This window comes from Balaenoptera ricei, chromosome 6 (assembly GCF_028023285.1).
Source record: "Balaenoptera ricei isolate mBalRic1 chromosome 6, mBalRic1.hap2, whole genome shotgun sequence".
Taxonomy (NCBI): Eukaryota; Metazoa; Chordata; class Mammalia; order Artiodactyla; family Balaenopteridae; genus Balaenoptera; species Balaenoptera ricei.
Window position 1 is genome coordinate 72,955,989 of NC_082644.1, and position 27,617 is coordinate 72,983,605.

The following is a 27,617-nucleotide window of genomic DNA, read 5'->3' on the forward strand; positions in this document are numbered from 1 at the left end:
CACTATGGAGAACAGTATGGAGGTTCCTTAAAAAACTAAAAATGGAACTACCATACAACCCAGCAATCCCACTGCTGGGCATATACCCTGAGAAAACCATAATTCAAAAAGATACAGCCTATTGTGTTTTACAGCTGAGTTGGTTTCACAGAACCTGCCTGTTTAGGAAATGGTTTGTGGGCAGTGAGCAGGTCCCACGGGATGGGTAGGAGGTGGCCTTTTGGGACGATGACATCTTTCCCCCACTTTCAGTCTTGTCCCTCCCCCGAAACAGTAAGACACTCAGCCTGGGCCAAGAGGTGAAGTTCTTGTTTATTGTCGCGGCAACTCTTACAGACATTAGCGTTCAGTTAAATAAAGGAAGAGAACACATTAAATACATCACAACCCCCAAAACGGTATGGAGGAGGGGAGGGCGGGCCAGCCCGGTGACCAGACTGTCAGAGGAAGTACATTCAGTGGGTGTGCGGCATCAACATTCCAGGCTCACGTGTATATAGATCTTATTTATATATTTATTTATTTATATTTATATATAGAGATCATTGAGTTTTGTGTATACAAAGAACCATATTGTTACAAATACAATACTATACTTCTCCCAGCGCTTTACAATAAGCTCTATTTCACCCTCTTTACAGAACAATAGTACAAGTTCATACTCTAGGGACTGCTGAATATGTACACGAAATTTCCTTCCCACACGGTCCTCACGACTGCCTTGATGGAGGGTCGGGACGTAAGATCAGGGTTGTGTGCTCAAGTCGGGGTCAACCAGGGAAGGAGCAGACAGACATGAAACTCAAACCAGCAAGTGGCCTTGTCAGTGGGAGAGTAAACACACCTAAGTGGAGGTGCCCTTGGTTGTAAACATTGTTAACAGCCTCACCGCTGGGCTGTGGGACCCAAGGAGGGCTTGTGGGTGGGTCTCATCTGCATGCGGACGGGGTGGCGGGTGTGAAAAGGGGTGGTGGGAGTGATGGGGAGGTAGTAGGTTACTCTGGGACTCTCTGAGGCCGGTGCTGACGGGCAATGTTCAGAAAGCAGAGCCGGCTGCAGGGACTCGGAGTCCGGCGCCCCGTGATGGGCTCCAGGCCGGGAGGAGCCACTCCGGTGCGGGGAGCAGGCTCCAGGCATTGGTCTCTGGGGGCTTCATCCTCTCGTGAACCCAAGGCTCATGGTGGCTCCCTGAAATGCTCACGTTTGAGAAGGCAGAGGCAGGGTGGGTTCTGGTGCATCCTGGCTGGACCAGGAAGGGTAGACGGATCTAGGAATCTGTCCCCAAAGCTGAGTCACCAAGATGTCCTAGCCAAGCGGCAAGAGTGGCTTTCTGCCCGGGGCCACGTTTGGGAAGGCTGTTCTGTACATAGTCTTCCCCATTACACGGGGTTTCAGATATTTACATATGTAACTATATATACTGGGATGTCAGAAGGGAAACAGACCACCACTTCCCGTGGGACTTTCAAAAACAGAGTTACTATTAAGATTCTGCCTCCTTGGTTAACTTCCGAAGGTGGGCTGATTCCCTCCATCCAGTGGGAGCAGAGAAACGAATACACTGCAGTCCGCTGAACCTGGACCAAGCTACAGAAACATTCGCTATCTGGGCGTGAGGAGCCACTTATACGAACACAAAGGTATGTGGCGGATAATCTTATGCTAAAATGTTAGCCTTCTAGGAGAGTTTACCAAACTGGCCTTTTCAGCACCTGTCAAACTTCCCAAGATTTTTGTGCAGTAGCAATAGAAAGTATATTCTGTCTCTTCTCTCCTTTGGGTGAAGAGCCTTAAGTAACTATGTGGGAGGCTGCCCAGGGACGTGCTGGTGGGGTTCCTGTCCCCTGGCCGATTGCGGGGGCTCTGAACGGGCCCTCGGGCAGGCGGCTCAAGCGGTCACCCTGGGAGCAGATGGCATTAGCCTCTCTCCAGTGACTTCCCAAGGCTCCTCATGCCTGAAAAATACCACCCAGAATGCTTCATTCCTGTTTTACTCGCTCCTTCTGGCAAAGGAAAGATGAACTTAGGACTCTTTAGTATTTAATTATATGTCATCAGACACTACGGTTTGGTAAATGGAGCTGAGGTTCCTGGCTCCTCACGTTTGCGGTGGGTCAGCCTTGGGGCTGGTCTCCCAGCAGCATTCAGCTAAGTGTCCTCAAAAGTCATCCAGGGGTCCCAGCCTGGACCCTTGGAGAAGGGGCAGCCCTTTCCTAAAGGGGACACGCAGGCAGCACAGCCACTCTTCAGCAGGGCCTGTCCCACGGTCACACTGGGAGTCCAGCCACTGACGCCGCTGAAACAACCGGCTTTCCTGACTCGAAGCAGAAAACTCAAGACGGCACAGAGATCCCAGGGGCACTGACCACACAGCTCTCTGGCGCAAGTATCTTGTTCCCAATCTTTTCATATTCACTTTCTCCCTCCCTGAAATCCCTCCATTCGACGTATAAATCCATACTATCCAACACGTGCTCACCGGGTTCCTATTTCCATGGACACAACATAAATAGCGCAGATGTTGAGAACAGGGACTATATTAATATCACAAAATATATTAGTTTCTCTTCCCCGTCTTTGCAGAGGTCACGAGCAAAACAAAACAAAAACCAAACCAAGCCACACCCCACCCACATGGAAACAAAATGCTCTTTGGACCAAGAGGAAGTGAAAACTGGCTCAGAATCTTATTACTAAAACATCTGCACCAAACTGAGACAAAACCCATGGACATGAGGCACCTGATAAAACACGTAACGTTCCACACCAAATAAAAGCTTTTTCAGGCCCACGAGGCAGCAAGATGTTTCTGGAACATATTTGGGGATTCTTAGGCATTGCTTGAGGTCATGATTGTCCCCTTAGTTTTGTGGTTTATATACTGTTCTGGCCTCTCAAATGTCACATCCTACCTTGGGCCAGGAAGCATAACAGGATTCCACCCGGCCTCATCTTCAGGAGGAACAGTCCATCGTTCCCAGACTCCCAGTGTGGGATGTGTGTGTCCGGGTGGAGGCGCGAGGGGGGTCCACCAGAACACTTCTAGCCAAGGCGGTGCTGGCAGGGCCAGGCCTCAGCCTCAGAGGGGCGGCTCTCTCCAGACAGGGCTCACCAGTCCCTGCAGGCCTCACCTGCTGGGGGAAGGGGCCTCACAGGGAGGTGACATGGGTTTTCCAGGGGCTCTGGGTGCTTCACTGGCAGCAGGGAGGAGGGAAGGCTGAAATATATTCAAGTGAGACTCTGTACGTACGTGTGATCTAGAAGGAGGCAGGAAGCACCTGCCTGTGTTTAGCTAATGGTTGGTAACCTTGGGAAGCCACGGATGCCCTGGGAATCGCCCAATTCTCTGCAACACGAAGGTATTCTTGTCCACGGCAGTTCCCCTTCTATCCTGGGTGAAAAGGTTCGCATTAGAAAACACAATTATGTTGAAACTAAAACTAGCTATAGAAGAGGCATAAGGTTGGCTCAGAAATTCTGGGCAGAAATAATGTATGGTGCCCCACGTACACGGTGGGCAGGCATATCTGTAAAGACATGGGCTGGTCCTCCCTGTTACTACCATATTCCCGTAAATTGACTGGAGGAGAGCAGAGATCAGCGGTTGGATCGTAGGCACTGCTGAATCGGCTTCTTCACCACCCCTAGGAGTTCCTTCTAAGAGGTCTGCACCTCTTGGGAAGGGAAGATTCTTCCTGAGCGGTGACAACCCTCCTCAGGACCCCCAAGGGCCCTTCAGGATGGTCCTGGGCAGATTCTGGGTGGATACTGGGTGCTCTCCAGCCTCAAGGGAGTGCATACAAACCTTCCCCGGTGTTAAAAACAAAAAAAAGCAAACTAGAGAGAGACAGAGAACAGAGAAGGAGGTCTCTGTGGATTCTTTTCCTCCTGTGTCAAACCGAGTGCTGGGTATGAGAGGGGAACGTCTCAGTGGGCACACAGATGCAGCACGAGAAACACAACCACAAGTGAGGAGAGTCCTCCATGCACGCTGCCCGGGGGGGCGTGGCCTCAGATGTAGACGGGCTGTTCCTGGGCCGTCAGCAGTCTGTACATGGCAGCCGGCATCGTCTTCATGTGAATCTGAGGGCAGAAACACACTTTAGCGGGGGTACTGAGGCTGCGGGAGCTGTGTGGGCACTGCCCCAGGGCTGGCGGGAGAGGCGGCACCTCTTGCCATGGGACGCCTTTGAAGGTACACCTCTCGTCCCCCCACCATTCCTAACAGGGGCCTGACCCAGGTGGCCTCCAGGAAGTGTGGAATCCATGGGCTTCTAAAAAGTTAGGGGTGACAGAGAGTGAACAATGAAAACCAGGTAAGGTGGTTTATTTCCCAAAAGCTCTTGCTCTCACCAGGCCTTTTTTTTTTTTTTTAAAAGGAGAAAACCCTTAAAACAGAAGGAGGACCACTGTGGGGTTTTGGCTGCTCCTGCCTCCCTCCCTCCGCCGGCAGGAAGTCAGCCCCAGAACAGCTGTTCTGACCCCTGCCCAGCCACACCAGGGAACTGGCTCTGGGGGAGCTGTTGATTAGACTTGAATCTAAGACTTAAAATCTTCCAGGCACAGTTGGCGGGATTAGCTGGGAAAAATGGAGAGAACTTGGGCAGCTATGGCGAGAAGATGCCCAGATCTGAGAACTAAAAAGAGGAGGTGGGCAAGTGATGCCAGGGGAGAAGGCTGAGGGTGACGTGACGGGATTTTCTAAGATAACCACTCGTTACCAGGTTTAAATTCTGGTCCGAGGCAGACTGTTCAGTGGTGGAGGTGTGCTGAGGACAGGGAAGGACGCTCAGGAGGGCTTCGTGGAGGGGGCGAGGGCACCAGGGGACCCCCCAGCCCCCGACTCTCGCTTACCTCCCCAACAGCATTGGAGAGGATGTGCACGATCTTCTCGTGTGGGGTGGCGACCACGCTCTGCCCGTTGATTTCAATGATGCGATGTCCCACGCGGACGCCTCCTCTCTCCGCTATCCCCCCTCGCATGAGGCTGCAGATCTGAGTCAAAGGCCAAGTTACCCACCCTGGCCGGTACTGCCTGCTAGGGAACTGGGTGGGGGTGGGAGACTGTCTTTCCTAGAATCCCCCATCCCCAGCACTCTCAGCTCTGAGGAGCTGCCATGGTCAGGCTGTGGACATTTACATCTCTTTGTTTCTTTTTATAAGAGATAGGACTCTGGATGCCCAGATGGCCCCCTTGTTCTCGCACTCTGCACCGGGGATGCAGCACGTCACTGGATTTCGCGGCACAGTGAATTCTGAGTACTTTTCATCCCAGCTCCGTCTTGGTAAAAAGAGCTATTTGGGCCTGTCACAGAGCTGCCAATGTTTTCAAACTGTCAGCCTGTGTAACCCAGTTTAGTATTATCTGGGACTCAAACACTGAACTGTGTAATGCTAGCAGCCCACTTTTTAGGGTCACAGTTACCTGAGTTAAAATGGGGCTAGAACCTGCTAGAACCCCACTTTGTGTTCCAAAGTGTGGCCGGCTGGAAGGCAGAAGCTCCCTTTGGCCGTCCCAACTCAGTGGTTCTTGTTCAAACATCCCTTCTGGCAGAAATGATAACGTGGCTGGTTTTCGTCTCAGTGCAGCCAGGCACTGCGGTGGGCAGAGGCTGCAGGCTGGGGGAGGGCTCTGGGCTCAGCGCTGCAGGATATAGCCACCCCTACCTCACACACAAAGCGATCGGAATTTCCCAAAAGAACATGGTTTGAATTTACAGAGCTGACTTTTCACTCCTGACTGTGCAACTTTCTTTAAAAGCCTATGCAGGGGACTTCCCTGGTGGCTCAGTGGTTAAGAACCCGCCTGCCAATGCAGGGACACAGGTTCGATCCCTGGTCCGGGAAGATCCCACATGCCGCGGAGCAACTAAGCCCGTGTGCCACAACTGCTGAGCCTGCGCTCTAGAGCCCGCGAGCCACAACTACTGAAGCCCACGCACCTAGAGCCCATGCTCCACAATAAGAGACGCCACCGCAATGAGAAGCCCGCGTACCACAGCGAAGAGTAGCCCCCGCTAGCTGCAGCTAGAGAAAGCCCGTGCGCAGCAACGAAGACCCAATACAGCCAAAAATAAATAAATTTATAAAAAAAAAAAAATTAAGGGAGGAAAAAGAATAGGTTTTTCTTTTTTTTTAATTTATTTATTTTATGGCTGTGTTGGGTCTTCGTTTCTGTGCGAGGGCTTTCTCTAGTTGCGGCAAGCGGAAGCCACTCTTCATCGCGGTGCGCGGGCCTCTCACTATCGCGGCCTCTCTTGTTGCGGAGCACAGGCTCCAGACGCGCAGGCTCAGTAGTTGTGGCTCACGGGCCCAGCTGCTCCGCGGCATGTGGGATCTTCCCAGACCAGGGCTCGAACCCGTGTCCCCTGCATTGGCAGGCAGATTCTCAACCACTGTGCCACCAGGGAAGCCCAAGAATAGGTTTTTCTATCTGCAAAGATGAATGCAGAGAGAGGGAGGGCACATCCAAAATCTATAATATCAAGAAGGTTACGGATATGTCACCAAAGCCCAGAACTACTATGAGTCCAGAACAAGGCAAACCAGGACAAAAAGGGAGTAGTACTGAGTTTGGAGTTTCTGTTTGGGATGAAGAAAAAGTTCTGGAAATAGCACTGATGGACACAACCACTTTTTGAATGTACTTAAAGGCACTGAACTGTATGCTTAAAAATGATTTAAATGGCAAACTTAATGTTGTGTATGTTTTATCACAATAAAGGGGAAAAAAAAAAGTATTTGAAGGCAGACATCCAGGTGATGGAAGTACTCTTTATCTCCCAAGTGCCAAATTCAGGTTAAAAAGGCAAGGCAGGGGCTTCCCTGGTGGTGCAGTGGTTGAGAGTCTGCCTGCCAATGCAGGGGACGCGGGTTCGAGCCCTGGTCTGGGAAGATCCCACATGCCGCGGAGCAACTAGGCCCGTGAGCCACAACTACTGAGCCTGCGCGTCTGGAGCCTGTGCTCCGCAACAAGAGAGGCCGCGATAGTGAGAGGCCCGCACACCGCGATGAAGAGTGGCCCCCGCTTGCCGTAACTAGAGAAAGCCCTTGCACAGAAACGAAGAAGACCCAACACAGCTAAATAAATAAATAAATAAATAAATAAATAATAAAAATAAAGGAATTCCCTTAAAAGAAAAAAAAAAAGGCAAGGCAGAGATCATTCAGGCATAACCCCTACAGGGCTGGGGTCTCAGCCTGGGCTGCGCTGGTATCACCAAGGGTTTGGAAGCCCAGCCCCCAGGGCTCTTCGCCCCCTGCCCTGGGAAGCTGCTGGCTGGGGGGGTTGGGAAGGTGGGTACCTCAGACTATCTCAAGCTGGCAGCTGGGAGGGTCACCCTGCGCATCACAGAGTTGCTGGGCTCTGGGGCACATGGATCTGGGAGGGTCCCTCTCTTCCCCCACAGGAGGCACAGAAATCTCTGCCCATGGAGGAAGTGAGTCTGCCTTCACCCATTAGTCCCTTCCTTGCTGGATTCTTTCCGGTAAATGACCAGCTTTCAAGAATAGCCCCAAAACCCAAACCCTGGGCCGCGGTTTCGTGTGTCAGACTTTTGGAAGAGGTGTGGGGTTGTACTTACGATTCCGTTCTGGACACTGAACCCCAGCTGGTAGCGAAGGTCTGGTCTCCTGATCAACACGGTGGTCACTGGGGGACACCTCACGATATTCAGCTTGACCCGGGCCTGATTCTTCAAGCCCTGAAATGTGAATAAAGCACAGGGGATTCGATGACCACTGATGCCAACAAGAGATAAATGCAGACGGCACCAAAGGCAAAAGATGCTGCACAGAGCCTCGGTTTCTTCGTTGACTCCAGTGCCCCGCATCCAGCCGGACAGCGCTTGAGTCGGACAGTCCAGCCTAGATTCTGTCAACCTAGGGGAGAAAACCATTAGGTTTACATGGAGCCCTTTCAGCCCACGCAGAGACCAGTTTCTGTGGGCAATGTCTTCATTTTGGGAAACGGACTGCATTCAAGGCATCTGAAAAAAGCGATCGTCTGTGCAGCTAAGAGGAAAACTGCCACATGTGCATTTTGGCTTGAAAGATGAAGGATGCACAATCTCTCTCCTGGTCAGGTGGGAGACAAGCACGAAAGGAACTTTTTCTCTGAAAGGCATACTCGTAGCAATTCCTCCTTTTCTAACAAAGGACAACTAATTCACACAACAGCCCAATTCATCAGGGCTTGCTGTCTCTCGCCCCTGATGCTCCCGCTTCCCCATTCTCTCTGCCTGTTAGAGATTTTACAGTTTATCAACATTCCCACGAGCATGTGGGGAGAAGCAGGGCACAGAGGCAGGACTGCAGTCAGTGAAGGCCTCCTTGGGAGAATGAATAGGGTGGTAGGACCAGTGCTGGTGGAGAGGGAAGTAGGAGGAAATAGGGCTTAATGGTCATCTCCGATTTCACGCTGCCTGGTAACTCGTCCCGCCCTCTAAACTGGAATGGAGTATAGAGGCAAAATTGGTTTTTAAAGATAAAGAGGGACTCCATCTGGTTTCTGAGCCTATTTAGAGAGCTTCCTCCACCCCACTGTGATCCAAGCTGAGCTCAGGCCTGTCTTCCTGCCCCTTGAACACACGCTCAGCAGGGACCAGAGCCCGGGCATGCACAGGAGAACCCCTAGAAAATCATCACGAAGCTACGCTTTCCCTCATTCAGGCGGTGGGAAGGTTCTGCTCCAGCTGGTCCCACCAGCGACTTGTGAGCCTCACCCAAGAGGAAGGTGCCAGACAAAAGTAATTCAGTCCTGAAATGAACTCCGGCCCCCGCCCCCCGACATCTCCCCAGCCTGCGTGCTCTGCCTCAGGCAACTCCCACTTGCCAGATGGTCCAGACCAAATGGCCAACAGCAGGTGCTTTCCAACCCGCTTCCATCATGGCACACAGGGGAAGGGCCAGGGTAGAGAGACCACACCGCTTGTGGCTGGAGGCCCTGCTTTGAGAGTTGAGACGGGGAGGACTCAGCACTCCCGTCTGATGCCTGCCTCACTGCACCTCCCAGCTTGCGAGGCTAGCTGATTGGGAAGCGGCGCCAGGCCTGCCAAGGTCCACTCCTCCAAAGGGCCAGAGCTGAGGGGAGAAGTTCTTCCTAAAAGATGGTACTGTGGGGTGAGTGGACAGCCTCTCCGCCAGCAGAGGAGGGACAGGCAAAGGTAGGCTCTATTCCACCAAGTCCGCCGTATCCTCGGGAGACGCCCCCCTCACCCCCCTGCCCCATCAATTCAGCGATGGGTCCAGTGTGTGCCCTCTATCGGCGAAGTGGAAAGAGAGCCCTGGGAGGACAATGACAAATCCATTTCAGCCCAAGGGGTGATCGCCTCTGATTCTATAAACAGAAATCTGTAAATTCTACAGCCACTGCTGCCAACGGTCACCCTCCGACCAGTCTGCAAACTCACTCTGCGGGAGGTCAGGACTTCTGCTTCACATTTTACGGGTGAGGACGCAGACATGGACATTAAACCTGCCTCGTCTGAGGCTCAGTGGGGTTGGGACGGGGATAATGGAGCCTCTGCCTTCCTCACAAGCACCTTGCCAAGCAGAGAGGTGAAAGTGGTGTTAGATGACTTCGGTGCCAACAGAATTTGTGGCAAGAGTATAACTTGCCCCTCTGAGTGGCAGGAGGGACCCACACACCTTCTGCTTCTAAGTAATGAAAATACACTCTAGACTGAGGGATGGATAGGGGCTTTTTTGTCCCCTATGCTCGGCCAACAGGTCCTCAAAGTGGGGACACCCCACACCAGCAGCACCCGGATGCTTTTGTTAGAAATGCAGGGTGGGGGGAGGGATAAATTAGGAGGCTGGAATTAACATACATGCTACTATATACATAACATAGATAACCAACAAGGACCTACTGTATAGCACAGGGAACTATACCCAATATTTTGTAATAACCTATAAGGGAAAAGAATCCGAAAAGGAATGTGTGTGTGTGTGTGTGTGTGTGTGTGTATATATATATATATATATATATATATATATATATATATATATATATGTATATACACACACACACACACACACATATATATGGATAAATGAATCACTGTGCTGTACACCTAAAACTAACACAATATTGCAAATCAACTATACTTCAATAAAAAAAAAAAGCAAGAGTCTGGGGTCCACCCAGACCTACAGAATCAGAAACTCCAGGGATGGGTCTCAACAATCTGTGTGTTAATGAGTCTTCCCGGTGACTTGATACACACTTCCTGGCGATACACTCAATTTTTGAGAACAACTGGTACAGACCACTGCCGCAGAACAATGAACTCACGTGCACTCAGGGATGATCAGAGTCAAAGATGTCAGTTTACTACTCACACCTGTGGCCAGCATGCTCCGTGAGAGCATGGGCCAGCCACGCCAGGGCTAGGGTGACGGAGAGCCAGTTGGCCTGGTGCCCACTCAGCCGCCCCCGTGTGTGTGAGCACCCCTAAGGTCACTGTCCATCAAAACCCATCCTGATGACGAAACCAGCCCAACCACCTGTCACTGCACGCTGACTCCTGCCAGGCACCGACCTGGAGTCACAGGAGCTGTCTCCTTCAATCTCCTTGACAAACTGGCAGCTCTAATCATGCCCATTTTATAGAGGAGGAAACTGCGGCTTCACCACTCACCCAAGTTCATCCACAGCAAGGTTCTGTCCCAGGTCTATTTGTATTCAAACCCAGAGCATTTTCTCCTACACCGTGATTCCCCATATAGACAATGGGAGGGTGTGTGTTATTCATGAGTAAGGCCTGCTCGACAGAGAAGCCAGGGAGAGTGACAGAAGGATGAACCTGTGCCCCCAACCTTTTAGCCCAGCCTTGCACGGGGCCGTGTTTTTAGTTTACTCGCCTGCCTGGCGAGACTTCAGGGCTCCTGCTCCCCGGCTGCCCCACTTCCTTTGGGTGATTCCAGCTTGTCCTCTCAACGTGTGAGTTTTGAGGAGGTCAGTTTAATTCCCCACCCCCAGCTGTTTCCTCAGTCTCCTGAGTTGCTGTTTTCTGCAGGACTGGAGCCTCCCGGCGGCTGTGATTTGGCTGGTGGTGATGTTTGTGCACTCGTAGGCAGCTGTTACCAGCATCTCTCCGTGGTTTCTGGAACAGCTCTAGGAAACTTCTCTGGTTCAAGAAATGTTTTCAAACGAGAGCAACAGAATGTGCTGAGGGCGATTCTCCCAGGGTAAAGGAAGTCTGCGGAGATCCAGGCCTCCCGCCCAGCAGCAGGTCCTGTCACCCATGCCCACGGGGATGTGCTGGAATTCTTCCCCTAACAGCGGGACCAGCGGGGCTGGGTGAAGAGGCCTCTGCTGTGTCAGGAGACCTGGGCTGCAGCTGTGTTTCCTCCACCACAGCCCGGGGTGGGGGGGGGGGGGCGGTCTCAGACCCTCTATTCCACCTTCTACCTCAGTCTCCACATCTTCAAAACAAATGCTGAAACCTACTAAGGGCTCTTCCACTTCTAACTGCTACGATTTCAGCCCTTGTTATGCATTTTTATTCTTTCCTAAGCATGTCTGCTGACAACACCACATCTCAACCATCATGCTCAGAAACAGCTATTTCTAACATTACAAATCGGCTTCTCTTTTGGGGGTGTTGCTCAGATACCATTCGCGCATATATTTCTTTTTCCCTTGAGTGCCTCCTCGTGATCACTCCATCAGTAGATATGTGTGGATCCCCTGCCATGTGCCAAGACACGTGTTAGGCGCTGGGAGTTGGTGGAGCCAGGGCTCCGGGAGCTCAGGGGAGGGCTGCGGGCGCAGGCAGGGCAGCCAGAGTCCACTCCCCTCTCTCTCTCCACATCACAAACCACGAGACCAGGAGCGTGTGGGAAACAAGAGCGAAAGATGATGCAAATGAGGAGCACGCTGTCAGAGACACAACCCTCCGGACGGAGCTACCTGCTTTAAACGTTTACACCTATGAAACACTGCGGTTGTTCAGGTATGTCTGTGAGGCGCAGGAAAACCTTGGAGAGCTCCTGAAAAGCAAGAGAAGGACTCTATTTTCTCGATGTTACCTAAAAAGTCCACATCGCTCCGGTGGGTTCTTTTGTGTGCACTGATTTAAGATGCTGATTGGTCCCTGAGTGAAAGAATTTCTAGACTGGGGATATTTGCTGCAAGACGAAGCCCAGAGAGATGGCAATCTGAAACAACCAGACCACGCACTTGCTCTGCTGTTCCTCGTCAGTGCTTCAAGTTGGGTCCCATTAACTCGGATTTCTCAGCTGCCACTTTATTGGAGGTGCCAATTAAATAAATGGTCATTTCGTCCCCATGACAACAGTGGAATGGCGTAGCAAATTAAGAAATATGGTGGGAGGGAAGAGTAGGGAAGAGGGAACGGGAGAGGAGAGAAGCCAGAATGGTCTCTATAGCAACGGGAAAGCAGACCCGTGATGATCCTGTGGAAGGTAAGGAAGCGGTGCTCTAGTTTCAAAAAGAAAACAAATCTGGAGGGCAGGACCGTGGAGGCGATGGCATCAACAGGCGGTCTGCTAACATGCTTTGCCTACCACTAATTATGCTTTAGGAACTATGACAGGAAAAATAAGAGCTAGGGAAGAAAGTACAGAAAATAATTCAATACCTGTAATCTATTCTAGACACGTACTCTATTCCCTATAACCAGGGGAGAGAAAAGGTCAACGTGCATTAAAGTGGCAAGATGCAGAACACTCGAAGCCCATTACTGGCGATGTCATCACCGGGGAGTTTGTTGAAAATGCAGAATCCCACCCCAGACCTGCCGAATCAGAACCTGCAGTTTAACAAGATCCCTGGGTGATTCAATCAAAGTTTGCTAAGCACTGATTTTCCAGGATGAGAGCTGCTCGTTAAATTCATCACAAGGAGCAGTGACGTAACACTGAAACAAGCGATACTAATGGGAAGCCTTGAAGAAGCCCAGAATGCTCCCCTGCGGGGGCCCAGGGGTGAGGGTGGGGCAGTGTGAGTACCTGCTCAGGGGGAGGCAAAAAAGACGTGTTTTTACAGAGCTTAAAAACAAGGAGACAACCCATTAAACGTCTTCTTTGGTACTGGCAATTCTAGCTGAAATCAGTAGGAAGATTCTCGGGGTGGGGGGAGAGGGGGACAGGGCCAATCACCCTTTTCTATTTGACAAGGCAGCGCATCCTGCAGCGCCGAGAAAGGGCAGCTGTGTCCTAGCTGGGGCCTGCCTGCTAAGTACTTCTCTGCCGAGGGTGGCCACAGAGGTGCTGGCTTTCTTTCTCTCCATCTTCATCAGTTACATCTCTTTCATCACCACATGGCCTTTTAATTTTCCCATTCCAGAGAGACTCCATTTATAGACATCAAAGGTCAGCTACTCCTGCAAACAAACCTTTTCCCCTTAGGAAACTGCTCAGTGCGCCAATTGCGCCCTGCGCTAGTCTGTTTCCACCTTGATGTGTGATGCACTGGACAGAAGACCAGTCCCCGTGTGGTACTAGGGGAAGGCAGGACATGGGTCTCACAGCCTCCCTCACTTTGTCTGCCTCCTTCGTGCAGAGGCGGGGAGGGGTGGATGGGGATCTGGACTCCGTCAGCTGGGGTGTCCTGGGTGTGCTGTCTGCACCTTCTGAGTAGCTGACGACTCATCTGTGAACCGGGCATTTGCCATCACCCTCCCTCACGGGCTGTTTTTTATGAAAAGGAAGGGAGGTGACCAGTGCCAAGGGCTGGGCACTGCCGGGCAGGTGTGTAAATGGGCTCGGGCATGCAGCCTTGCCAGTCCTCAGGAAGGTCTGCTTATTCCCACCCAGGCCCCAGCCCCACCTGCGCTCAAGTTATCCTCTCTTCTGGCTCCTCCTCCCCAGACCTTTCCAGACGTAGATCAGCTCCCCACCCTCCCTCCCTCACCGACCTCCCTTTCTCCAGATTTCTCTCCCACACCTGAACTACCTCCCGCAGGCAAGCTTTCTCAACCTATTGACATTTGGGCTGGATAATCCTTAGCTGTGGGGACTGTCCTGTGCACTGTAGGATATCCGGCAGCATCCCTGACCTCCACGCACTGGATGCCAGTAGCATCTCCTTCTCCCTAGTCGTGACAACCCAAACTGTCTTCAGACATTGCCGAATGACCCCTGGGGGGTCAAGATCCCCCAGGTTGAGAACCGCTGCCCCAGGGTCTGACCACAGACACCGCTGGAACGATATTAGGGTGGCCGAGTGATCTGGCTGCCCTACTGACACACTGTGTGACCTCAAATGAGTGTATCATCTTTCTGCGCCTGTTTCCTAACTTACACAATAGTACCTACCCTACAGAAGGCTGCCGTAGGGTTCTGCGAGTGAACATACACATTCTCAGAATGGTCCAGGCGCACAGCACTCAGTCACTTATTATCAGTCCTTTCATTCACTTCTCCCCATCGAGGCCAAGCTCCTTAGGGTGCGGATTGTGTCTGAGGCATCTCTGGTTCCCATGGCCCCTCGGCAGTTCTCACACATGCATGGGTGTTTAATAAGTAACTTGCTCCCTGGTGTGAGAGGGCATCTGTGAACCTTGGCATGTGTGAGTGAGGAAGCCATATGTGGGTGGGTCCTTTCTCCCTACTCCTGGCCCTCCCTGGCTTCTCCACATTATCACACCATCAGATCAGCCTTCTCAGGCTGGCTCAGACCTGTCTCTCCCAACACAAAGCCAGTCCACCATCCATCAATTCCAGAAGAAACTCCCAAAGGCCACTTTCCTTTCTGCTATCCATCTGAGTCTAACTCCTCCTTCAAGGCCCACCTTAAAAATCAGGTAAGGGCTTCCCTGGTGGCGCAGTGGTTAAGAATCTGCCTGCCAATGCGGGGGACACGGGTTCGAGCCCTGGTCTGGGAAGATCCCACATGCCGCGGAGCAACTAAGCCCGTGAGCCACAACTACTGAGCTTGCGCGTCTGGAGCTTGTGCTCCGCAACGGGAGAGGCCGCGACAGTGAGAGGCCCGCGCACCGCGATGAAGAGAGGCCCCCCGCTCTCCGCAACTGGAGAAAGCCCTCGCACAGAAACGAAGACCCAACACAGCCAAATATAAATTAAAAAAAAAAAAAAAAAAAAAAATCAGGTAAGATTCTCTGCTCCCCCACTCCAAATGCTCTTAGCATTTCACCGCTATGTTGCCATTACGGCCCACTGAACCCTTTCAATTATAAATTATCCTCCATGTGCATACTGTCATTCTGGCTTTTTAAAAAAATTTTATTTTATATTTATTTTTATTTTTCATATCTGGCTTCTTCACAGTTCAGCTCAGGCTAACAGAAGCCCAATTAAACATGTTTGAATAAATATACATGTTCAAACTAGGACCTTTAATCTTATCTTTAATGTATGTTAAGCAAGAGGTAGAATTTATTTATAACAAAAAGAAATGAGCCCAAAAAGGACTATTTCTTTCTGGGAGTGATTATCTTATGAGGATTTAGATTTGTTTCATTAAAAATAAACAGGCAGGGGCTTCCCTGGTGGCGCGGTGGTTGAGAGTCTGCCTGCCAATGCGGGGGACACGGGTTCGAGCCCTGGTCCGGGAAGATCCCACATGCCGCGGAGCAACTGAGCCCGTGAGCCACAACTACTGAGCCTGCGCGTCTGGAGCCTGTGCTCCGCAACAAGAGAGGCCGCGATAGTGAGCGGCCCCCGCTTGCCGTGACTGGAGAAGGCCCTCACACAGAAACGAAGACCCAACACAGCGAAAATAAATAAATAAATTAATTAATTAAAAAAATAAAATAAAATAAACAGGCAAAACAAAATGAAAAGACAACCTACAGAATGGGAGAAAATATTTGCAAACAATATGACTGACAAGGGCTTAATTTCCAAAATATACAAATAGCTCACACAGCTCAACAACAAAAAAACCCAATCGAAAAATAGGCAGAAGGCCTAAATAGACATTTCTCTAAAGAAGAAATACAGATGGCCAATAGGCACATGAAGAGATATTCAACATTGCTAATTATTAGAGAAATGCAATCAAAACCACAATGAGGGGGCCTCCCTGGTGGCGCAGTCGTTAAGAATCCGCCTGCTAATGCAGGGGACACGGGTTCGAGCCCTGGTCCGGGAAGATCCCACATGCCATGGAGCAACTAAGCCCCGTGCGCCACAACTACTGAGCCTGCACTCTAGAGCCCACGAGCCACAACTACTGAAGCCCGTGCACCTAGAGCCCGTGCTCCACAACAGGAGAAGCCACCGCAATGAGAAGCCTGTGCGCCACAACGAAGAGTAGCCCCAGCTCACCGCACCTGGAGAAAGCCTGTGCGCAGCAATGAAGACCCAACGCAGCCAAAAATAAAATTAAATAAATAAATAAGTTTATAAAAAAAAAAACCAACTACAATGAGGTACCACCTCATACCAGTCAGGTTGCCCATCATTAAAAAGTCTACAAACAACAAATGCTGGAGAGGGTGCGGAGAAAAGGGAACCCTCCTACACTGCTGGTTGGATAGCCACTGTGGCAAACAGTATGGAGGTTCCTCAGAAAACTAAAAATATATAGAATTACCGTATGATCCAGCAATCCTACGCCTGGGCATATATCCCAACAAAACTATAATTCAAAAAGATACATGCACCCCTATGTTCATAGAAGCACTATTCACTATAGCCAAGACATAGAAACAACCTAAGTGTCCATCGACAGATGAAAGGATAAAGAAGATGTGGTACATATACACAATGGAATACTACTCAGCCATAAAAAAGAACAAAATAATACCATTTGCAGCAACGTGGATGCAAGTAGAGATTATCGTACTAAGTGAAGTAAGTCAGAAAGAGAAAGACAAATACAATATGATATCACTTATATGTGCAATCTAAAATGTGACACAAATGAACCTATCTATGAAACAGAAACAGAATCATGGACATAGAGAACAGACTGGTGGTTGCCAAGGGGGAGGCGGTTGGGGGAGGGATGGAGTGGGAGGTTGGGGTTAGCAGATGTAAGCTATTATACAGAGAATGGATAAACAACAAGGTCCTACAGTATAGCACAGGGAACTATATTCAATATCCTATGATAAGCCATAATGGAAAAGAACATTTTAAAAAAAGAATGTATATGTATAACTGAATCACTTTGCTGCATAGCAGAAATTAACACATTATAAATCAACCATACTTCAATATTGATAAAAAAAGCAGGAAAAAGAAAGAAAAAAAGATGAATTCCTATATAACATAAAAAACAAACAAAAAAACGCAAAGAGGTAGACATGTCTGGCCTATACACTCACCTTGACCTCTGCTCCATCCCAGGGCCCTTGGCCAAGGATGTTATCTTTTGTGATGTTCTTCTGCTTAGAATAACTATTCTATAAATTCACATTTATTCTCTCCCTCTCTTTCTCACACACACACATATACAGAGCTATATTCTAGTTAACAGTCTTTCAGGAAACCCCAAGGAACCAAAGAAAGTCATAGGATCCTAGTCTGCCTGTACCACACTGCTCGGTACAGAGCTGGCAGGGTCTACAGATACTGTAGTGAAGGAGAAATATACTTGTTCCTACTTCCCATGCAATCAGCAAGTTCCAATGCGCTCAAGAGACTACACATGGATATATCATTTCTAAGAAAATCTAATTTCTTGCCCTCAAATACTCATATTCAATTTTCCTTTAAGTAGCTCTTCTCAGCCTCATGCAACAGTATCAATTCAGGCTGAACAAGAAGTAATTATGTTCAGGTTTTAGAAGGAGTATACAGACTGTACCAGTTTCCTTCCTTCTACCTGGCATGTGTGGATCATGTTACGCAGGCTCTGGGGAGGATACACTCACCTGGATCACAGTGAAGGAAAGTGCCCTGGGATCTGAAGCATTTCCATGATTTGTAACAGGGATGGCAAGTCATCTCAAGTACACCCAGCTGACTATAAGTGACTGTCTTGATTATTGAGCTGAGGAAAATTCTGTTGAGGCTGAGTGTGGGCTTAATGGGACAGAATGCTGTGATTGATTAGTGATGTCTGCAAGGGCATGGTGTTAGTGAGTGGTGCTATGTGAGCCAGATATACCATCCCTGAAAAAAACAATTTCAGGGAGGAATCGGTAAATAGCAACTTGAAGGTAAACAACCCAAGTGCAAGTCCACGCCTTTTGTATTTGTGTCCTTCTCAGCGCCTGACACTTAGAATATGCTCAAATGTTGATGACTTCATGTCACTTCAGATCTACAAGAGAGGTTGATTTTTCCCATCTCCAGTTACCTTAATAATGCTCTGGCAGGTCGACAGAGGCAGGCCCACCAGGCTGGTGCCATTTATGGACATGATCTGGTCCCCAATATTCAGCTTCCCCGATTTCTCCGCTGGGCCTCCGTGCATCATGTTGGCTATGATCACGGTTGGCAAGATGGATCCCCAGCCAGACTCCACAATCACCACACCTAGGATTTCCCCTTTCTGCTTCTCTATGAAGACCTGAAAGGAGGAAAACATGTAGAAAGCCTGAATCAGCAACCATCCAGGGTAGCGACAGAAATCAAAGCATTTTCCCTATTCCTGTCTTGACTAAACATGACAGACATTTCCCTGATGACTCCAACCCAAACGCGTCCTGTCCTCTCTATATTCCATGGCATATATTACCTTGTTTGGAGATAGGATCTTTTCACAGGCAGTCAAGTTAATAAAATAATTAGGGGGGGTCCTAGTTCAATATGATTGGTATCTTTACAAAAGGGAGAAATTTGGACACAGAGACATGCACAGAGTGAAGACACAGGGAGAAGATGACCATCTACAAGCAAATGAGAGGCCTGGAATGGATCTTCCCCTTCAGAAGGAACCAACCCTGCGGACACCTTGATCTCGGGCTTCCAGCCTCCAGAACTGTGACACAATACATTTCTGTTGTTGAAGCCCCCCAAGTCTGGGGAACTTTGTTACGGCAGCCCAAGCACACTAACACACCGCCGTCTGACCTTGGTGTCAATGATTGATCAGCACAGGCTACAAAGGCCTGCCAGCTCTTTAGGTGGGACAAGGTCTGTCCTGCGACGTGTGAGCTGGACCTTCCCTTTGGATCCGAATGATGCTCATCTCCAGCGAGGCCACATTCCTCCCTGGCATCCCCACCACCCTGCTGCCCACACTCACTTCTTCCTGAATGCACCCTTCCCCCAAATCCCATGAACAAGAATTCCCATCTCAGCCTCTGCTTCCAGGGAGCCTAGGACACTTAACATTCATTAGTGGATAAAAAGATCACTTTCTCACACCTAGTGGATAAAGTCCAGGCCCCTCACCACAGCTGGACTCTCAAGCCCTCCAGTTCTGACCCAAAGCCCGTACTGGCCTCTTCACATCCTCTCCTACGCACAGTCCCTGCTGCAGCCTGACTGCCTCATTCATGGCTCCCCAGACAATTCCTGAGCTTTCGGACCCTCATGCTTCTGTTACTTTGGCTCAGCCCTCTGCACTCCTCTACACTTTCCAAAGAATACCCAGACCTCAGACCAGATCAGACGGCCCCGTTTTCCTCCAGACACTCCTCTAGAGCTCGGTCCCTGCGGGAGCAACAGCACTTATCATCTGAGACCTGAGAGCCGAGATCGGCTCCAATCTGCCAAGTACAGCTGTCTCTGACCAGTGCCTGTACCAGCACCATCATTTAAAATCTTCTGTGCCTTTTCCTAGACTGTGGGCTTGGTAAAGGGCAGGGTTCAGGTCCTGTCTGCCTCTGGAACCCACCCCAAAGTCGGCTCTGGATTGCAGGGAGCAGACGACGCCCTGTCTCACTGTTCACGACCCTCGGCTGCAGTCTTTATCGGGCCTCATGTGAAGGGAGCCAGAGATGGGCCTGAGTGCACTCTTCAACCCGGCCACTCTGCCTTCACTTCTACCGCGGGTGGGCCCGGCTGGCCCAGCTCAGACAACAGCTTCTGGAAAGTACCTACATCTTTGCAGTTTTCCGACTTGGAGAAGTGGATCAGGTCGTCGTTGTACATGTCCTGGGTGTTGAGCAGGTCACTGTACTCCTTCTGGCTGAGATCTTCGGGGTTAATCCCGTTGGCCCTGAGGAACTCCTGGTATGCCACGCTGAACGCCTGCCCGATGGACTGTGCAATCAGCTGAGCCTGGAGAGGAGCCGGAAAGGGGAGACGGGGTCAACAGGGCAGCGCTGCTGGTGGGCGACCTGGGTCCTTCAGGACTACAGAGCCCTAGGCAGCAGCTAGCCCAGTGGGTCGCCATGGGGCGGCAGTGCCTGCTACAGGGCATTTTCAAAATTAGTGGGGACAATTTTGTCTATGACAATGATCCTGATGGAGCTCCTGACATTTGATGGACAGGAGTCAGAGATGCTGGACCTACTGCCGTGCAAAGGACAGTCCTACACAGGACGAGTTGTTTTACATCCTGCACAATTTTCAAATATCCCACTGGACATTCATGAACATATAACACCTGTGTCTAAAGGCTGGGACTCAACTCTAATTTATATAAAAACACAAGGCTTTAATTGCACGCTCTAGTACACACTGAACATTCCAAGAATACAACTATTCTGTAAATTGAGAGAAGATGGTATTTTGTTTTGTCCAACACTTTACCACGAGTAAGCTTCATGACTTTGGAAAATCATCAGCATCAGTGCTATTCGTGGGATGTAGGTTGCCAATAAATCACATTCCCATCAGCCTGCACACTGGCCGTAGAGTATGGTGGTTCTGCATGTGTGTGTGAGTGTGTGTCTATCAACCTATTTTATTTTAGCTTGCTTTCCTTTTATTTCTCCTTTGTGTTATATTTATGGCAATACTTTGGTTATTTTGTGAAAAATTTTTCAAAAAGGGAGGTTATATTATCCATGAATTTCATTTCATTCACATTATCTATGGATGGAACATTACAGAATATTTATTATGCATTTTCCAGGTGAGGAGATTGCGGCCAGAGACGTGAAGGAACCTGTTCAAGGTCATACCGCTCACTCTGCTTCTATTGTTCTTTCTCCTGCACTGGGCTTTGATAACCTTTCCCTGCATTAATTAACCAACATTACAACCTGGGGGAGACACCAGCAACTGAGCCTGTGCTGTGTTAAATGCTGTAGAAGCACCGTCACATAAATCCTCACAGCAAGTCGAAGACGTAAGTATGACTGGTCCATAAGCCCTCATCCTAAGCTCTGAAGGCAGTGTTTCAGAATTCAGAAATGTTCACATTTTAGAAAGGTAACAGGGTGCTTTTATCATACATTGTGTAAAAACCCCATTAGAGCCTGGAGAAGTGCCTAAACACGGTAATATTCCTGCAACAAATGTGTAAGATTCACGGTAAGCTGGACAAATCCTATAAAGTGTCTCATGGCAGCTCAAAGCAGGTTTATCAACCAACTGAGTACAACAATCCCTTTTGTTTCTCAGAGCTCTTAGACTTCGGATCTGTTTTATTTGCTCCCATTGGGCAGAGCAGGAACAAGAGGTTGAGAGCTTAAGCTGGGGTGGGGATGGGGGCTGAGAATCCTGGCAGCCTGATTCCGGAGCCCATCTCCTGCCCACCACTGGGACTGCCGCTCTGTCTAATCACAGTGGGTAGAAAGCCCGCAAAACAAGAAAAAGCTCTAGGGCAATGTTTCAAACACACACAACTCTAATCTCCACTCCTCCTTTCCCTACCTTTGGTAATTTTTGCTGAAAGCAGAAGTGCTTTCAAAGTGATATCAGAAATTTCTGTGTGGCTGGCAGTGGGGAAAGAAATGCTCAACTTTTCTCACTCTGAGAATCTGGTGACGTCACATGCCACAAGTCACATCAAGGACCACCATGCTGCCTCCTGCCGAGGCATCACCGTGGACATCAGAGGCTTGTGTGAACAGACGAACTAAAAAAAGTGTCTGAGAACACGGCCAGCGGACCTCCCGACCGTCACGAGTGGATGCACCGGGCGAACGCACACAGGCTACTGATTTCTCTGCCGTGTCCACCTGAGCCGCACGGCAGCCCGTTCTACAGAAGCTCAGCAGCTGCACAGCCTGAGCTTCTGTAGAACGGGAGACGGGATCCACATCCAGTTCTCCCAGTTCTGCAGCCCACGCTCTCCCCCTTTGTCCTGGGCTTTGGAAGCAAAGCAGTGAGATTCCCAGGTCCACTCTTGCTTCCTCATTCTTCCCCTCCATCATCTCCCCCTACAGACGAAAAGGAGCCCCAAGGGAAAGAAAGCCCTCCTTAGGAGCACCAAGCCAGGGGGAGGTGGCAGAGGGTCGTACCAGAACCCTCATGTCTGGTGAGCAGAGCTAACTCCACCTTTTCACGGGCCTGCAGGACACATGAAACTTAAGATTCTAAATGTAACTCCTTTGGAACTTTCCGAGAACCTTCTAAACTCATTTTCTCCCAGTTTGCAGGTTTGGCCTCAGTTTTAAAGGAAAAGCGGGGAGAATGGCCAGGACAGGTGCTTCAAGCTCTCTGCCTTCTCAGTGACCGTGTCCCTGGGGCTGCTTTCTAGAGAACCAGACAAGTAAAAGATGGTACAAAAGTGTTAAGCGTCTCCTCCTGTCTGTGGCTACAGCCATGTCAGCTCCGTTTCCCTGGAGAAAAGCAGCTCCCCTCAGACTCCTAACTTCTCAGAGGAAGGCCATTTAAAGCAGCTGGATGAACACTCTTCTGGAGAAAAATGGCCCCTTCTAAGGAGCCAAGGCTACCATAGGCAATTTTCTTTAAGTATATAAGGACTCCCTGCTCAATATGAGAAATACACCTTATTCCACTGTGGCAGGAGGAAAAGTTAGACCAGTCAACGGCACCAACACGGCCCTCTCAGGGAGGCTCTGTAGTTCAAAACCATCGTGGGGGGAATTCCCTGGTGGTCCAGTGGTTAGGACTCTGTGCTTTCACTGCCGAGGGCCCGGGTTCAATCCCTGGTCGGGGAACTAAGATCCCGCAAGTCTCATGGCTTGGCCAGAAAAAAAAAAACAAGGCCCAGAGGGAGTTTCCAAGCCCTGTCGAGCTTTGGGAGAAGCATGATGCTAACACAGCTTGAAGCCTGGTGTTCTCTCCGGCAGTTCTAGGGACAACTGGGTAGGACAGCTGAATGGAAGAATGGGCCCCACCTCTGTTGTACGCTGATTTCCTCTGCTGACATTATCACCTGGAGAGATGGGCGTTAGGGATCACTGGCTTTGTGACCGGAGGAACAGCTGGTTTTGCTAAGGAGTGGGGGGCTGGTGCTCTTGCCATTTGGTGGGTAGGGTCAGGGACGCTAACTTTCCTGTTAGGAAAGGCAGTCCTGCACGTCCAAAAACTGCCCTCCCCAAACGCCCTAGTGGCCAGGTGAGACCTGTTCGGGCCCCTGTGGGTCTGGCTGAATTCTTCCCACCCTTCTGGCCTCTCTAGTGGCTTGCCTCCTTGCCTTTCCTCAACCTCTATCAGCAGGCCCCTGTCTCAGGGCCTTTGCACCTGCTCTTTCCTCACTCTCAACTCTACTCGGGTCTCTGCTCAAATGTCACCTCAGAAAGGACTCTGTTCATCACTCTACCTGAAATAGCCCCTGGCCCCTCTATCCCTTGACCTAGTTTTTCCCTATCAAACCTTCCACTACCTAACTTTATATTAAGTATATTTATCTATTTATTTTCTGTCTCTCTACAACCTTTACAATGAGTATCTTGTCTATTTTACTCAGCCTTATATCCCTAGCACTAGAACAGTGCTTGACACATAATAAGTGCTCAATAAGTATTTGTCTCACATATGATTAAGGTCCTGAGAACTAGAGGGAACCTGGTCACCCAAGGGCAGCCCAGATCACATGGAAGGGAGGCCGCCCTTACGTCCTCAGATTCAAAGACGTGGCAGATCATCTTGTACTGCCTTTTTCCATCCTGGGATGGGTGGGAGGCTTCCACGTTCTCCTGGGAGTTGGAGCGGGGCATCCGCCTGCGGGCCATCAGCACAACGATGTTCCCGATGTCTGCAATGTAGGAAATGGTCCTCAGAGGGTGGTCCATCATCGTCTCCTGGAAGGCAGCAGGGAGAGGATGGTATGTCCAGTGCGGCATCTAATGACCCATGAGACAGCCTGCCACCCCACAGCCCAGCCAAGTGCGGTCCACACGTGGGAGCTCGCTGCAAACACCCTGTTGGCAGATTTACATGCACCCACTCAGGCCTGGGAGCAATTCCTTTGGTTTGTGATAACCCAGAGCAGGAAGTGGTCTGTAGTATGTGAAAAGGAATTTCAATCATTTTACAACCAGTAGAATCTCTGGTGGGGAAGTTAAAAAATAAAAAATCTGCATGTGATGATTGGATGATTGTATTGTGTGTGTGTGTGTGTGTGTGTGATTCTAAACAAAATTTCTTAAAAGGCTAGTTTGTTCATGAATCTTCTGATAAAAACTTATGAGAATTATTAGCAAACAATATCCAAGGCTTATTTTTTCCTTTGATCTTTAAGAGCCCCAATCCTCCCTACCAAGTCCCTTCCCATCCCCCAGCCCCCAGCCCGGCAGCAGGCACTGCATACACAACCTTCTAGCTTGTGTGGAAGCCAGCATCTGGGGACAGCTGCTCTACAGACAAGGGCACAGCCTCCTAGTTGTCATGCTAAGCTTCACCCCCGAGGAAGGTGGGAGCCAGTTAATACCTGCGTGTCGGCGTTCAATACTTTGATTCTCTGGGTAGAAATGAAGAGATCCACTTCAGTCATTGGCTGAGACTCACCTTCAGGAGCCTGAGAAGGAAAATGCACCAAGGGAAAGCTCAATACGTTACTCTGACCCAGGTGTGTGCGAGCAAGGTTAGCTCATACACAGAGGCATTGAGACACAGTCACCAGAACAGCGATGCAGACTTCAGAACTAGACTGCCAAAGCTGAAAGGACCACACAGAGGATGACACGGGGACGGGAGTGAGCATCTCCAGGTTACAGGGAGAAATGCGGACTCCTCCTTGCTTCTTCCGCCATGGAAGCAGTAACTGTAGTAGATCTGACTCCATGAACAATGATCGTGAATGGCACTGTCTGCAAGGGTTTCAGAACCCAAAAGATTGAAGGAACAAGGGCAACTGACTCATATCCCCAGGACCTTGGAGAAGTCAGAGTTTGCTCCTGCTCAAGTGATGGGGGACAATGCTTACAGCAGGTGCAAAAAAGGCAGTTGTGGTAAGAGGGTCTTCGTGTTCCCACACACCACACACCACACAAGCAGTACCCACTCCTGAAGCCACCCCAATAAGAGCGAGCCCCAATGCCTCAGTGTCCCATGGGTAGCTTATAAGCACCTAGAAGCTTCACAACCAAAAAAGCACATTAGTCTGATTCACTTAGGGCTTGACTCTGCACACATGTGGTTATTAGCGAGTTTTCTTTTTTGCATCCAGCAATCTGACAAATCCACAAATCAAACATGACTAGAATTGAGTAGACCCAGGTCCCTGCCACGTGAATGCTCCTGAATGGTGGGCACTTGCACACGCCTGCAGGATCCCTTCAGCATCCCCAATCTGCTCCCTGTCATTCCTCTGGAGTGAGATGACTAATGAGCAACAGAAAGCAGCCACTTTGGGCAACTGAGTTTTGAGAAACGTTGGCTTATGGGGCGGTTCAAAAAGAAATCTGAACAAAAACTTGCTGGATGCAGAAAACAAAAACGCGAAATAAGAAAAAAGGCAAAACGTAAATAAATGAAAAAAACAAAACAAAACAGGCATAACACCAAGCTGATGAAGTTGTTTGTACTGCACCTTCTTCCTGCTTTTGGCTAATTTCTGGGCCATCTGCTTAGCATGGAACAAACAGAGACAGGAGAACAGTTAGAAAAGAATTTGCAGAGACTCAGTTGAAAAGCGAATCAACAAACTAATATTGACAGGGGTATAAAGCATTTCTGTGGGAGGAGGACTGGCTTAAAAAAATCCCACTCTATTACTGATTTCCTAAATCAGAATTTAGTAGCTGCCGGGGGCAGTAGTAGGAAGGACATGTAATTGAGGTGCTTCTTATACTTCACTGCAATTGATGTTTTCAAAGAACCAACTTTTGATTCTGTTGATTTCCTTTATTGTATGCCTGTGTTCTATTTCACTGATTTCAGCCTGTATCTTTATCCCTTCTTCTTTCTTTGGGTTTAGTTTGCCAATTTTTTTCCTAGCTTAAGATGAAAACTTAAAGTATGGATTTTCAAACTTTTTTCGTTCTTGATATATTTATATAAAACTATGAGCCTCCTCTAATCTCTGCTTTAGCAATATCCCACAAATTTTGATGTTGCAATTTAATTATCATTTCATTCAAAACACTTTCTAATTTCCACTGTGATTTCTTCTTTGAACATTATTTAGAACTGTGTTCTTCTTAATTTTAATATATTTGAAGATTTCCTAGTTATCTTTTTGTTACTGATTTCTGAATTGTTCTCCTTCTTTATCTCTAGTAATACTTCTTGCCTTAAATTTGTGTAACATTAATAGAGCCTATACCTAACTAGAAATGGATGTAATATTTATTCAAGATAGAATAGTTGATAAAAATAGAAACTCAGATGCCAGACTGTCTAAAACTGAATTCTGGTTCTGCTACCTACTAGTTGTGTGACTTGGAACAAGCCACTTAATGTCTACTTAATGTCTCTGTGCTTCAGTTTCCTCAACTGTAAAATGAGGGTAAAAACAGTATCTACTTCATAAGGCTGTTGAGGATAAAACGAATACAGTTGACTCTTGAGAACAATGTGTGCGTTAGGGGTGCCAAAACCACCGCAGGGTCAAAAATCTGCATATAACTTACAGTCAGTTGGCCCTCTGTATATGCAGTTCGGTTCCTCTGTATCTACAGTTCCACATCCTCGGATTCAACCAATCACAGATTCAACCAGTCTTGGAACATATAGTACTGTAGTATTTACTACTGAAAAAAATCCGCATATAAGTGGACCTGTGCTGTTCAAGGGTCAACTGTATATACAATGCTCTCAGAACAGTGCCTGGTGCCTTATAAGCACTCTATTTGCGTTTGCTCTTATATGATTATGATGTTAGATGATTATAATCTGCCTATGTCAGGGTGCAACCTCTTGGCTTTGGTAGGGCTTGGTACGTATACACAGAACTTGCTCAAACGATGGTGAGTCAATGGCCAAACCATGTAACTGCTGTGGGGATGGGGGTGGGGTACAGGAAGAGCTGCTCCCTCACATCCTTGGTACTCACCTGGTGGGAAAGCTCTTGCTCTCAGCAGCATGTCACTATTTCATTAGTGACTAAATGTGTTGTCTGTACTACCTCATCGGGGAGAAACTGGATGAGTCAGCTATCCAAACACCAAATAGCTAATCTTGGTGCACCCAGGAGACTAGGGCAGCCCCACTCCCACAGAGCCACCCCACAGCTTGTACTGGTGGTCATGAGTTCGTGGTGAACAGCCTACTCTGGAAAAGTCTGAAGGCAGCAACTGCAAGCATCATCCTAACCCACTGTACATGACGGTGGAAATACTTGCACATCTGAGGAGTGGCCCTGTGCTGATGCTGTGCCACGGAGATTACTGGGTGGAATCTCAGAGTTCTGCCAGGGATGCTCTGATCTGCACCAGTTATAATCCTCAAGATAAACAACTGCTGTGAGATCCTAACATCCGTTT

The 27,617-nt window shown here is 49.2% G+C and overlaps 1 protein-coding gene across 2 annotated transcripts in view; it reads right to left on the reverse strand.

Moving 5' to 3' along the window:
* Positions 1-327: 327 nt before the first annotated feature.
* The window catches only part of APBA1 (amyloid beta precursor protein binding family A member 1), a 243,280-nt gene continuing 215,990 nt past the window's right edge, over positions 328-27,617 (reverse strand). For both annotated transcript variants that reach the window (XM_059924869.1, XM_059924868.1), the window contains exons 6-13: positions 25,724-25,756; positions 24,623-24,709; positions 23,808-23,993; positions 19,933-20,112; positions 18,242-18,454; positions 7,584-7,703; positions 4,855-4,995; positions 328-4,083 (exon numbers count right to left, since the gene is read on the reverse strand). In XM_059924869.1, the coding sequence (XP_059780852.1) occupies positions 4,012-4,083; positions 4,855-4,995; positions 7,584-7,703; positions 18,242-18,454; positions 19,933-20,112; positions 23,808-23,993; positions 24,623-24,709; positions 25,724-25,756 (1,032 nt within the window). In that variant the 3' untranslated portion in view covers positions 328-4,011. The remainder of the gene's footprint in view (positions 4,084-4,854; positions 4,996-7,583; positions 7,704-18,241; positions 18,455-19,932; positions 20,113-23,807; positions 23,994-24,622; positions 24,710-25,723; positions 25,757-27,617) is intronic.